Source organism: Suricata suricatta, chromosome 2 (assembly GCF_006229205.1).
Source record: "Suricata suricatta isolate VVHF042 chromosome 2, meerkat_22Aug2017_6uvM2_HiC, whole genome shotgun sequence".
NCBI classification, from domain to species: Eukaryota; Metazoa; Chordata; class Mammalia; order Carnivora; family Herpestidae; genus Suricata; species Suricata suricatta.
In genome coordinates, this window is record NC_043701.1 from 162215263 (window position 1) to 162228195 (window position 12933).

General features: G+C 42.4%; 2 protein-coding genes and 1 long non-coding RNA gene across 4 annotated transcripts in view; 2 read left to right on the forward strand and 1 right to left on the reverse strand.

Moving 5' to 3' along the window:
• GSTO1 (glutathione S-transferase omega 1) lies at positions 1-11434 on the forward strand. Its single transcript, XM_029932550.1, has 6 exons — positions 1-330; positions 546-654; positions 4056-4278; positions 7213-7311; positions 10336-10442; positions 11204-11434. The coding sequence occupies exons 1-6, from the start codon at positions 297-299 to the stop codon at positions 11355-11357; spliced, it is 726 nt and encodes a 241-aa protein (XP_029788410.1). The 5' UTR covers positions 1-296; the 3' UTR covers positions 11358-11434.
• Positions 3243-12931, reverse strand: LOC115285864. 2 transcript variants are annotated; one of them, XR_003905723.1, is made up of 5 exons: positions 12453-12931; positions 7764-7970; positions 7623-7634; positions 5703-5745; positions 3243-3467 (listed from the first exon to the last, which is right to left on the reverse strand). It is a non-coding gene; the product is annotated as an uncharacterized LOC115285864 (long non-coding RNA). The 2 variants fall into 2 exon arrangements; XR_003905724.1 differs by having other exon boundaries at positions 7738-7970.
• The window catches only part of GSTO2 (glutathione S-transferase omega 2), a 25791-nt gene continuing 24999 nt past the window's right edge, over positions 12142-12933 (forward strand). Inside the window, exon 1 of the mRNA XM_029932548.1 lies at positions 12142-12929. The gene's annotated coding sequence lies outside the window, so the exon portion shown is untranslated. The remainder of the gene's footprint in view (positions 12930-12933) is intronic.

The following is a 12933-nucleotide window of genomic DNA, read 5'->3' on the forward strand; positions in this document are numbered from 1 at the left end:
AGGTGGGCGTGTTGGGTGGGTCTCGGGCTGAGATTCCCCAGCAGGCGCTTGGCCGCAGGGGCGGCGCGTTCCTGCTCGCGGAGCCTGGGAAGGGGAGCCACGTGGCCGCTCGCCAGCTGTCTTTAAGAGGCCGGGGGTCACGCAGGGCCGGAGAGCACAGTCCCCGCCCCACTGGCGGCTGCCCCCGGCTGGCACTTCTGAGAGAAGGCGAAGGGAGAAAGGACGGAGGGAAGAGCGACCTACTTCCTGAACCGCCTGCACACCCTGGTCGCGAGCTAGGCCTGCCCCGCAGCGCGATGTCCGGAGGGTCAGCCAGGAGCCTAGCGAAGGGTGAGGCCGGCCGGCCGCGAGAGGCGGGGGGAGCCCCAGCCGCGTGTCCCGAGGTGGCTGTTCCGGGGCCACCCAGGGGGTCCCCCACACGCGGGGATCGGGCCGGCGCCGCCGCGCGCGGGACCTCTCCGCGGCCTGGCCCCGGGGTGGCTGGAGGATGGGGGTCCAGGTCGCTCACACGGCCGGCCGTGACCGCTGCCGCGTCTCCCCCGCAGGAAGCGCGCCCCCCGGGCCAGTCCCCGAGGGCCTGATCCGCGTCTACAGCATGAGGTTCTGTCCGTTCGCCCAGAGGACGCTTCTGGTCCTGAAGGCCAAAGGAATCAGGTGAGAACCCAGGCCCGGGTAGTTCCCTGGCTGCACAGGAACCAGCTGCTGCAGGGTGGCCGGGTGGGACTCTCGGGTTGGGCCCCCCAGGGCGTCCTTTCCTGCAAAATACACTGTTCTCAGACTTTTGGGGGGACAGAGCAAATTATGAACCCACTTCCAGGGTGAGAGATAGGGGGAATGCCACAGATGACACCAGTCTAGGACACCCCATTTACATCAACCTAACCATTTTAGGTATTAGAATAGCTGAGGTTCTGGTAAAGTTGGTGGTAAGGGAGGTCGCTTGACAGGTAAGGACCAGAAGCAGCTCTTTTAGCCGTGGTCCATCCCTGATTCCTGGCCCACTGCTTCCAGCCTACTTCTACATTCTTGTTTTATCTGATACTATTTGCTGTTATCTTGAGTTTATAATCCCTTCCCTAGTAGTTGATAATTTACCCCAGTACAGGGCCTTGACCATCCTGGCAGGGTGCTGAGTTAACTGTACTGTACCTTTTCCTATAGAGTGGGATGTGGGTTAAGTCAAAGTGTCTCTGACTAAAAATTCAGTCTTTAGCGAAGCCTCTTTGAAATTAGCATGGTTTTTTGACCAATGGGGTATTCATAGGGAGTATGCAATAGTCACTTGGCTCCTGAAACCAAATCCCCTGAATCCCTTCCCTTCCAGTGATCTTTGAAATTTATTGAACAGACATTAAATACCTGTGGCGTGGAAGTTTAAAACATAACCCCCATTCTTAATTTTTTTTATCCATGTGCTTAAGATTTATAAACTAATTGTCTTTTAGGGAGAGAATTAGGCAGACAATAATTTCCCCTAAAAGAATGTAAGGTGCATTCTTTTCTGAAGAAAAAAATATATTTTTTTATTTAAGACAATTTTTAGTGTTTATTTTTTAAAGAGACAGAGTGTGAGCAGGGGCAGGGCAGAGAGAGAGAGAGAGAGAGAGAGACAGACAGACAGACAGACAGACAGAGACACTCTGAAGCAGGCTCCAGGCTCTGAGCTGTCAGCACAGAGCCCAATGTGGGGCTCAAACTCACAAATGGTGAGATCATGACCTGAGCTGAAGTGGGATGCCTAAGCAACTGAGCCACCCAGGTGCCCTTAAAATATTTTTGAATTAGCCATCACTTCACTAAAATTTGCATCTTATTTGGATGAAATGGATTCTGAATACTTAGCTCAATATTCAGTAACATTTATCCTAAACATTGTATTTTATCCTAATCTTATTCAAATTGGATTGAAAAAAGGTGTATCTTGTGCTTGTGCAATTGAAAAGTATAGTGACACCTGGGTGGCTCAGTCGGTTGAGCGTCTGACTTCAGCTATGGTCATGATTTGCAGTCGATGAGTTCAAGCCCCACATTGGGCTCTGTGCTGATAGCTAAGAGCCTGGAACCTGTTTTGGATCCTGTGTTTCCTTCTCTCTCTCTGCCCCTCCCCACTCTTTGGAACACTAGGTTGAAAACAACCCTACCTTATTTACTGGGACAGTTTTCCAAAGGAAAATTGAAATGATTTTACCAAAGCAGTGTGTGTATGGGGATGAAGAATGGTAACAGCAAACAACAGAGGTTTTCTGCCTTCATGAACCAGTTTTCAGTTTCACACCCGGAAGATTTTTATTGGACAGGTGCTACATTTTCACATGGTACAACCTGACAAACCATGGTTTTCTTTAAAAAAGAGCATCTTCCAACTTGTTGTGTCAGGTGTGTTGACTTGTTGGCTCATAATGTCAGGTTGAAAAATGCAAGTGTTCTAAGAACCTTCTTATCACAAAAAACTCAAGATCTACCTTTTGTTTTCATGGTATAAGATTTCAGAGTGTTGATAATTCTTTGGCAGAGAGCTGGCTTTGTATTTCTTTTGATGGTTTGTATCTTAGTGTCCAGTAATCTGTTAGAACACAAACCTCTTGATACATAAATGCTAGGTTCAATGTAGCCATTTCTGTTTCCATGGAGGATTACATATTTAAATCCTGAAAGTAAATACTATTCTAACTTCTGAGGTGGATGGGGAAATAGGAAACAAAAGGTGTTGGTGTATGTTATTTTTGAGTAACTGACCCATTCTGTTGAATAATTACCCAGATTTAACAATTATATGAAACTTTCCTTTCTCTTATTTCCTCTACAATCTCTCAGGCAAGAAACAAGTTAGATCCAATTGCAGTCTGACTATAGCTTGGATTTCGTCTGTTTTCTCCCTTTTGGGTTTGCTTAGTGTGGTTTACTCATGTAACAAAAAAAAACAACAACAACAATGCACGGACATTTAATCTGAAACTTTTTGTGGTTGGATTTTTTTTGGAGTCCTTAATATTTTTTTAAAAAATGATGAACTTTCTACTCAATTTAGCAAGAGAAATTGAATTTTATCATGTTGATTCTCATATGGTAGGTAGTGGATAGAATTATGTACCTCCTATAATCTGCAATGACAATACCTCATACTCCAAAGTGGATTATTTTATTGACAATCTTGAAGCATTTTCCATTTATTCATTCATTCAATAAATATTTACTGAGTACCCTATCTGAAACCATTTTAATTTTCATAGCATTTAAATCTCTTTAAGATTTTTCTCATATGTTTATTAATATGAACTAGATACACAAAATCCCTGCTTTCATGGAGCTTACATTCTAGGGAGGTGACAAAATAAACATGTAAATAAGGGAGCAAAGTAATTTCAGACACATGTCATCAGTAAAACAAGATGATCCTGTAGTAGAGGCTCTCAGCAGCTTCAGAGAGGGTGGTCAGGGAGGGCCTCTTGGAGGATATGGTGTTTGACCTGAGAAGACAGGCAGAGAAGGCAGAGGGACAATAAATGTAAATGCTCTAAGGTGAGAACGTGTTTGGCAAATTCAAGGAATATAAAAAAAGGCCAGTGTGGCCAGATCGTAATGACCAGAAAGTCACAGGAAACAGGTGTTACAGGTAAAAATGGGCCAGATCACATGCCACAGAGGAGTTTAGAGTTTATGCTCATCGCAATGAGGAGCACTCAAGGGATTGCAGGCAGGAGGGTGGCCTGATCCAGCTTACTTGTGTGTGTGGAAAATGAACCACAGGAAGAGCACAGTGGAAGCAGAGAGGCCAGTGAGAGGCTGCTACACGGTCCAGATGGCAGATAATGTTTTGGGCCAGATGGCAGGGGCATAGCTGAAAAGTGGATATGATTTTGAGGTCTAGCTGACAGGTCTTGATGATCCATTTGACTTGAGGCAGAGGGAGCAAGGGAGAAGGAATCAAGACTGATTCGACTCCTAAACTTGGGGTCCAAGCAGCTGAGTGGATGGTAAGAATTTGCTCAGAAGTACCAAAAAAAAAAAAAAAAAAAAAAAGTTCCACTCTCACCATTATCTACTCTGTGTTTTAGGCATGAAATCATCAACATCAACCTGAAAAATAAGCCTGAGTGGTTCTTTAAGAAGAATCCCTTGGGTCTGGTGCCAGTTCTGGAAAACAGTCAGGGTCAACTGATCTATGAATCCGCCATCACTTGTGAGTACCTGGATGAAGCATATCCTGGGAAGAAGCTGTGGCCAGATGACCCCTATGAGAAAGCTTGCCAAAAGATGGTCTTTGAGTTATTTTCTAAGGTGTGTGTATAAGAAATCTCGGCTCTTATTTGCACAAACTTTGTTGTTTAAGCTAAATCGGTGGTGTCACCGATTAAATCACTTATGACTCAGTGATGTGGAAAGGAAAACAGAGCAGTACTCTTATCTGGTCTGACAGGTCCACAATTCCTTTCGCCATCCAGTTCCTGTTTGCCTCTCCACTGTTAGCCCTCTTCACTCTTTGGATACTGTGTCTCAGCCATACTGGATGGATGTTTAGTTTTCCCAGATTCACCACCTCCTCCTTAACTCCCGCTGGAAGAGTCTTCTTCCTCCTTCCCATTTGGCATGGTTATCTCCAAGTCCTCGTTCATGCATCGGCTCAGGTTCTGCTGCCTTCCAGAAGCTTGTCCGTGCTGGCTTAGTGCCCAGCCCTGGGTTCCCTCATGTACTAACTTCTGCCTCCCGGTGACTGCCTGCCTTCTTGCCTGTGTGCTGCACCAGGGCTGTAAACACATCCTTGAAGGTTAGGCCATGTTCCCATCACTGTTGGCTCACTGCCTAGGTCTATGACCAACTCTGCCACTTCCTAGTTGTGTGACTCTGAGCACATTACTCATTTACTTCTGTGCCTCAGCTCATCGCTTGTAAAAGGAGTATAATAATTGCTCCCTTCTTACAGATAAAAATCAGTTTATAAAATACCTAGAGCAGAGTCTGACACATGGTAAATACGGTTAGCTCTTATGGTTCTAGCCACAGTGTCTAGCAGCAGGCATCTACTGTGTGTTGGCAGTAGCTCTCAGCTGACTGAGTAAATGGCATTCCTGTAGAACTATTTTAATCAGCATCAAGGTTGTAGGTAGTTCAAACAATTGATATTAACAAAGAAATGCTCAACAGTAGACAACAAGAACAGCCATGTCATATTATCTCTATATCCCTATTATTTGTCAGGATATATGTCAGCATATCTTGTCTTCTTTAAATGGCTAAAGAAATACCTAGAAGGTGGAACTTATAGAGAGAATTTATAAGGAGACATTGCAAAGGGAAGCCAATGGGGAAGGAAGAGGGAGCTGTCTGGCTTGGCAGAATGAGAGGGAAAATAGCACAGACACCTTTTGTCAAATGTGATAGACAGGGAATATGGCAATTACAAGAAAGATGTTGGAGAATTAAAAAAAAAATAGTAACAAGAGATTCATTGTAGAAGCATCTGGCTGGCTTAGTTGGTAGAACATGAGACTCCTGACCTGAGGGCTATGAGTTGAAGCCCCATGTTGGGTGTAGAGATTACCTTAAAAAAAAAAGAGAGATTCATTGTGTCTTGAAAGAAAATAAGCCAAAAGCTGGAGATGCCCACCATTACTTCCCAGCTCATATTCAGGGAAAAGGTGGCCTTAGGTACCATATGCCCCCTCCCTCCTGTCCACCACTCAGCAAACCAGAAATGCCCCCACCTGCACCCGCAGCCCAATCATCTTCTTTCCTGAGAACCTGAAACTGAGACACAGAGATTAACGTAAAGCTGTTGAAGCTTTAGAGATGTGTGTGTGTGTGTATACATATACATGTATATATATGTGTGTGTGTTTATATATATAATTGGAGACAATAAACCAAAGGCATGTAAAAAATAAATTTTTTAAGGAAGCAGAAATTCAGAGCATTGCAAAGGGACTCGATATCTTGACATACAGGAAACAATACGGATCAGACATTTAAGGAATAGCAGGGATAAATAAACCAGGCAGCCCCCGATGGAACTGTGGACAGAAGTGCTGCCAGCAAACTCTCAGTTCCAATGAGGGCAAGGTGTACTGACAGGATCGGGCTATCAGGACATTCTCCTATGTTTTTACAAGCATCTGTTGATAAACTGAGATGAGTGGACTTCTAGCTCTTGTAAAGAGAAAACACACAAATGCCTTCAGCAGGAGCCTGCAAGCATCTGGCACTACTGCCTGTGAGTCTTCAGGTAGTCATCCCCTTCGAACACCCTTCTCATGTCCTCCCCAAGGTGGAAAGCGGAAAAATTCGCTTCCCCAGCTCCCTTTGCAGCTGTGGCCAGTGCCTAGGACTTAGGCTCTTCCTGTCAGAAACACATGGTAGAGCTGGAGTCAGGAATGAGCCATGTGGTGCTCGCTTCAGCCACATGTATATGAAAGATGATTTGCAGATTCATAAAGTGTTCCATATTAAAAAAAAGTGTGTGTGGGTGAGGGGTTGCTGGGTGGCTCAGTTGGTTAAGCCTGACTTTGGCTCAGGTCATGATCTCATGGCTCGTGAATTTGAACCCCAAATCGGGCTCTGTGCTAACAGCTCAGAGCCTAGAACCTGCTTCAGATTCTGTGTATCTGTCTCTCTCTCAAAAATAAATAAACATTTAAAAAAAAAAAAGAAAGTATAAAAAAGAAGAAAGAAACAAGCATTGTGGGGAGACAGGCTTGGGGTAGGGCACTGGTTCTGCTGGTGAGAGCGGCCAGGGGCAGAGCCCCAGGCTTTGGGGAACAGATTAAATTCAGGGCTTACATTACCTCTGAGTCCGACTTCTGGCAGCAAGACAAAGGCACAAACCGTAGAGTGCTCACCTCACTGGCAGCAGTGGGCGCTTCCCATCAGGTCAGCTCTGAGCATGGTTTTGGAATGTTCCAGCTTTGTTCCCAGCCTTCCCCCCCTCACCCCCCCCCCAGCCTCTCAATAATTCAGTGAGCCACTTAGTATTTTTTTAAAAGATATTTTTGGCTCAAACTCGCCAACGTGGGTTACATTTGCAACTTATAAAATCCTGACCAAACAGCACTTTTCAGAGCAAGATTGTTTCTAAGATAAATATCTGACCTGTGTGAACACGGCAATTGGTGCACCTTTCAAGTTTCTCGAACACCCTGAACTGGGACTCTGAGGGTTCTGTGAGGGGCCTGTAGAGTTAGCCTTACACTGATAACTAAGAAATTACTCTCTGTCTAGGTTCCCCCTTTGGTAACACAGTATGTTAGAAGACAAAACAACGAAGATGGCTCTGGCATAAAAGAAGAATTGCGTAAAGAATTGAGCAAGTTAGAGGAGGTAATCTTTTTTCCTAGCTTTTATCAGAATAAATGATATACTGTATCTACCCTCTTCTTCTTCTACTGTTTCTTTCTACTCCCGTTTCCTAAATCACTTTGTGACTATTAGTAATAACAACATCAAGTAAGGAATTTTAGGTTACAACAGATTGCTATAAGCTGATGTATTTAAGATGGAAATCAAAACACCTAAAAATATTTTGTCATGGCTTGCTTTTAAAACAATTTGTTGCACCGATGTTAAAATAACAAGGGGAAAAAAGGCTCTGACATTTCCACAATTTGTCACCTGTTTTCATTTTTTCATACCTGTTTCTAGTCCTTGGCCATGTTAAAAAAAGAAAGAAGAAAAGGTTAACAAAACATAACATAGTACACAATAAACATTTCCCACCACAAAGTTTCCCATGAATTATAAACACACTTGGAGAAGCCCGGCTGGGATTTTACCTCCCTTGGGGCAGAGCTGCCATTTGGACCTTTAGATCAAGTCTTTCTCTTGGCCTTGAGACGTTCCATTTACTTGCTTGGCCTTGGGTTTTTATGGAGGGAAGACATAGTTCCTGTCTTGTACGGGAATGTATCCTATATTTTGTCAGTATGAAGTTTGCTGTAGACTTTTTTCACAACTTTTTCCATTAAGAAAAATATTATAGTCTGTTAATTAAAAAAAAAGTCATGTATCAGTGTTAGATTTTACTGAATGTTTTGTCTGTATCTATTACATCTATTGTTATGGTCATAGAATTTTTTCCCTTTAATCTGATAAATGTGGTATTACTGATATATTTTTCTGGTGTTAAACCATCTTAGCATTACTGAGATAACACCTACCTGTTTTCAACGATTTTCCTATATACTCTAGAACTAGTTAATACTTAAAGGAGTTGCATATTATTAATGATATTGGGCCATTATTTGTTTTCATAGTATTTTTGTGTTTTATATCAAGGGTATTATTCTAACCTGATAAAAGGAGTTGGGTTACTTTCCCTGTATATTTCTAATCTCAGAAACCATTTGATAGGGTTTGGCTGTTTTTGCTTCTACTAACTAGCTCAGGAATTCAGTAACTTAATGTATTTACTTTCAGTCTTTCTTGATTGTTTAATGCATTAATGACTAATATACTACTTCTTAGCTGCATCCAGTAAGTTTTACTATGAAGGACTTTCATTATTCAGTTCTAAAATATTTTTTGCTGTTTCCATGATTTTGTCATTGCCTACCAATTATTGATCATGTATTTTTAAGTTTCCTAAACTATCTTTTTTTGCTGTTTTCTAATTACATTATGGTCAGAGAATGCATGTGGGATATTGTTTCTTTGAAGATTAAGACTTCTTTTATGTCTGGCAACCTGGTAGAGCCTATAAACCCTTCTCATAATTTTTTTAAAATGTTTAAATTAAAATATGTAAGATTAACTCTACTGTGGTTTATTTCATAATGAAAATACCTGCTAACTGTGGGGTTAGTGGAGTGGGGGGAAGGTATGTACTTTTTTCTCATCTAAGTTCAGACTCCAGATTAAGAACTCATGCTTTAAAGTGAGTAGTGCCATTTCCATGTTTTAGGCTGCAGAGAGGGTTTTTCCTTCTGACTTAAACTGTCACACTAAATGTTATTTATGCACAATAACCAGACTCTATAGTTTAAGGACAGGCCCAGTTAATATCGATTCATTGTACAATTCTGAGTGCCTAATAACTACAAGGCACTCTGGTGGACCATATGGGAGGTAGAAAGTAAGACGTGCTCTATACTCTTCAATTAGTTTGGCAGTAGATGGTTGATATATGCCATCAATCTACAATGCAGACTGTTATATGGGCCCTGAGGAAAACTATAGTTTTATAAAAAGTTAAGTTGTTTTGGTGTTAATTAGGCAGATAATACTCTCGGTTCCTTTACTTTGGCAAAACCATTAATGCCATGGCATGATCTTGGATTTCAGGAACATACGACTGAAATAATTTTATTTGACATCTGTTTAATAGTTAATCCAGTTATTTCTAGTGTATTTTAGGTAAACTTTTTAATTGAAGTATTACATGCAGGGAAGTACCCAAAGCATAAGTACAGCTTGATGAATTTTTACAAAGTGAACATAGTCATGGAATCAGCACCCATAAGAAACAATATTAGTTTTGGCTGCTTTTCTTCTTTATCCATATGGAATCCTATAATGTGCACTCTTTCATACAACATTAGGTTTGTGAGATGTATCTATGTTGTGTATAGTTCATTCCTGTTCTTTGTATAGTGTTTCAACCTAAGACTGTATCAGTCTGTTTATCCATTTTACTCCTGACGGACTGCAAACATGTCCACATTGGGGCTATTAGAAATAGTGCTGCAAGTAACATTCTTATACCTATCTTTTGGTGAACAAAAGTCCACATTTCCAAAGAGGAGAATTACTGGATCAGAGTGGGTGGACATTCACTCAGCTTTAGTACATACTGGTCAAACATGGTTGTGCCAGTACGTACACCTGTCAGCAGCGGTTCCACGCCCGTGCTATCTTTGTCTTGTTCGTTTTGGCCATTCTGATGGCTGTGTAGTGGTATTACTGTCTGGCTCTAATTTGCATCTCCCTGATTACTAATGTAGCTGAATACCTTTTCAAATGGTTTTTGGCCATTTGGATATCCTCTTTTATGAAGTTCAAGTCTGGCCCAAATTTCTAATGAGTTGTTTGCCTTTATTCTTAATGGATTTCTTGGTGATGGATTTCTCCCTATATTCCAAAAGCCAGTTCTCTGTTGGGTGTATGTATTACAAAGACCTTGTACTCTGTGGCTTGTTTTATTTTTCTCTACTTTCTGGTTTATTTTGTTGATTGTTTGCTTCATCCCAAACCAGGAGATTGTAAAGTTCAAACAAAAAGCCAACTTGAATATGTCGGCGTAAAAGCTACTTCTCTCACCTGTTCTACCTCCCTGGTCTTCATCATTTCTGATGACGAGTCTTACTAAATGCACAGATAAGAAGTACTCTTGTGCTGTTTAACTTTCAGGTTCTGACCAATAAGAAGACAGCCTTCTTTGGTGGCAATTCTCTTTCTATGATCGATTACCTCATCTGGCCCTTTTTTGAACGGCTAGAAATCCTGGAGTTAAATGAGTAAGACATTTGAATATTTTGTGCATAAGTTAGGATAATGATGAGTGGCCTATTATATGTTGACCTTTTTTGCTGAACAGAAATGAAACGATTTTATACAACTGGTATGAATGGACAGAAGCAGAGGAGAATCTTCGACTACTCAGGGCATATACTTACCACACTTCTCCATTTCTGGAGCATGTGGTGGAGTGGTGGGCCGAGAGTACTGCGACATGTAACAAAATGTTTTAAAATTAATGTACTCCTTCCCTTCCGGTTAAAACTCTATAAGGGAGTGCATTTTTATAAGCTCTGTCACGTGGGATTGTATGGCCAATGCTACCTCCCATTTACCTGCAGGATTCCCACACTCTTTTCCAAACTCCACATTTTGAAGTTTGGCAGGCACCTTGGCTAACTCCCAATCCTTAGAGTGTAGAGCTGTTCAGGGTTACTTTTAGTCACAGTCTGGCTGTAGAATAATAAATATATAACATCCATGGTTGTCTTTCATGTTCTTATTTTAAAAAGTGACTAGTCTGCCTGGACAAGTTCTTGTGCTAACTGAGCAAGTCACTTCACTCTAAGATTCCTCTTCCATAAAACAAAGACCTCTAAAATTTCTTCCAGATCTAATGTTCTGATTATGTGCTTTGTAAAGAAACATTTTAAAATATTAGAGAACAAAATAAAACTGCATAGTGATAATGATATAAGAGACATTGCAATGCCTTCCTAGTTAATCTAGCTCATGCCTTCCTTCTTTTCCCTTCCCACAGGTGTATAGACCACACTCCCAAACTTAAGCTCTGGATGGCAGCCATGAAGAAAGATCCTGCAGTATCTGCCCTCCTCATTGAGGCGAAGGCCTTTCAAGGTTTCTTAGATCTCTACTTGCAAAACAGCCCTGAGGCCTGTGACTATGGGCTCTGATGGGGGCAGGAGTCAGCAATGAAGGGATGTCTGATATTTTCCTACACGAATATGAGTAAAAACATGCGTTTATTCTACCAAGTGCACTCACATCTCACTGGATCACCTTCTCTGATTTGACACCATGGCTTAAGGCCCTGAAGGTGCTCCTACAGAAATGAAGCACATTTCTTATTCTCAGGATGCTCACATGCTTCTAAGGGTGTTATCATAATTTATGCTGAAAATCTCTAAATGATCATCTCTGGTGAGAACTGGACTTTAAAGAGTCTAGATTTCTTCCTGCCCATAGGACATTTCCATTTGGATACTCTGTTGTTTCAACAGCTGTCCTCTCAAATTTTCAATTCCTCATTTTTTCCTTTCCATCAACTTAATTTCACTACCTTTTTTATTCCCATTGTCACCACTGAAGACCAGACTAATATTACACCTCAAAGTTATGTGTCCTCCTATTTGGTCTCTCAGTCTTCAGTCTCCATGCCTTTCAAATTCTTCATACCAACTCCCATGCTGGGCATATGGCAGGTGTCTCATAAATTTAAATCTGTGAAGGGAAGCCTGGGTACTCAGTCGGTTATAAGTCTCTGACTCAGCTCAGGACATGATTTCACAGTTCTCGAGTTCGAGCCCTGCGTCTGGCTCTGTGTTGACAGCTCAAATCCTGGAGTATGCTTTGGATTCTGTCTCTCCCTCTCTCTCTGCCCTTCCCTCACTCATGCTCTCTCACTCTCTCTCAAAAATAAACATTAAAAAAAATTTAAATACTGTGAAGACCACATCTATCAATTCCGATGTCAGTCTAGATGAGTAACTCAAAAATATTAATGCTGTCTTCCATTTGCTTCCATAGCTCACTGACCTCTCTACCTAATTTTTATCATCACATTATTTCCATTAGAAGAAGGTAGGTCGAAGAGCATCATTTCATCCTACAGATGGTTTCACTAAGATCCCAAGGTTAATTGGCAGAAGCATCGAGAACAGAGCCCGCACACTGCTTACTATCAATATCAGGGAGCTGTAGACCAACCCATTACAGTAATGTCTGATTTCCAGTACATATTCTTAAACCTAAGGGCGCATAACAATCACCTAAGGCTTTCCACTGGATTTCCGATTCGGTGGGTCCAGGGTGGGCTGCGAAGTTCATATCTGAAATGAGCTCCCCCCCGCCCCATGGTGATGCAGGCGATCGGGGGACCCCACCCTGAGAGGCAATGAGAACCAGTTGACTTCACAAAAGGCCTCGGCCGCAAACCGTCAGCCTCCACCAACGCCCAAGCTCCGGGTGAACTCTTCTTTGTCGCCGTCTGTCTGCCACACCCTCCAGGCCCCGGTTGGCTGCGGGCGGACTTTAGTCGGATATAGACCCGGACGCTGAGCTGCCACTGCCAACCACTACCCGACTTCTACTTTTGCCAGCTACAGACACTACGAGTGCTCAGGCCTTCCATATCCAGGAGCTTGTAAGGCGACCGTCCATTGGCTCAGCTCCGCACTGTTTGGCTGCGGGGCTTTCAAAGGCTTTAGATATTGGTTGGAATTCCTGGCGCCGCGGCCAGTTGGCGGGTAG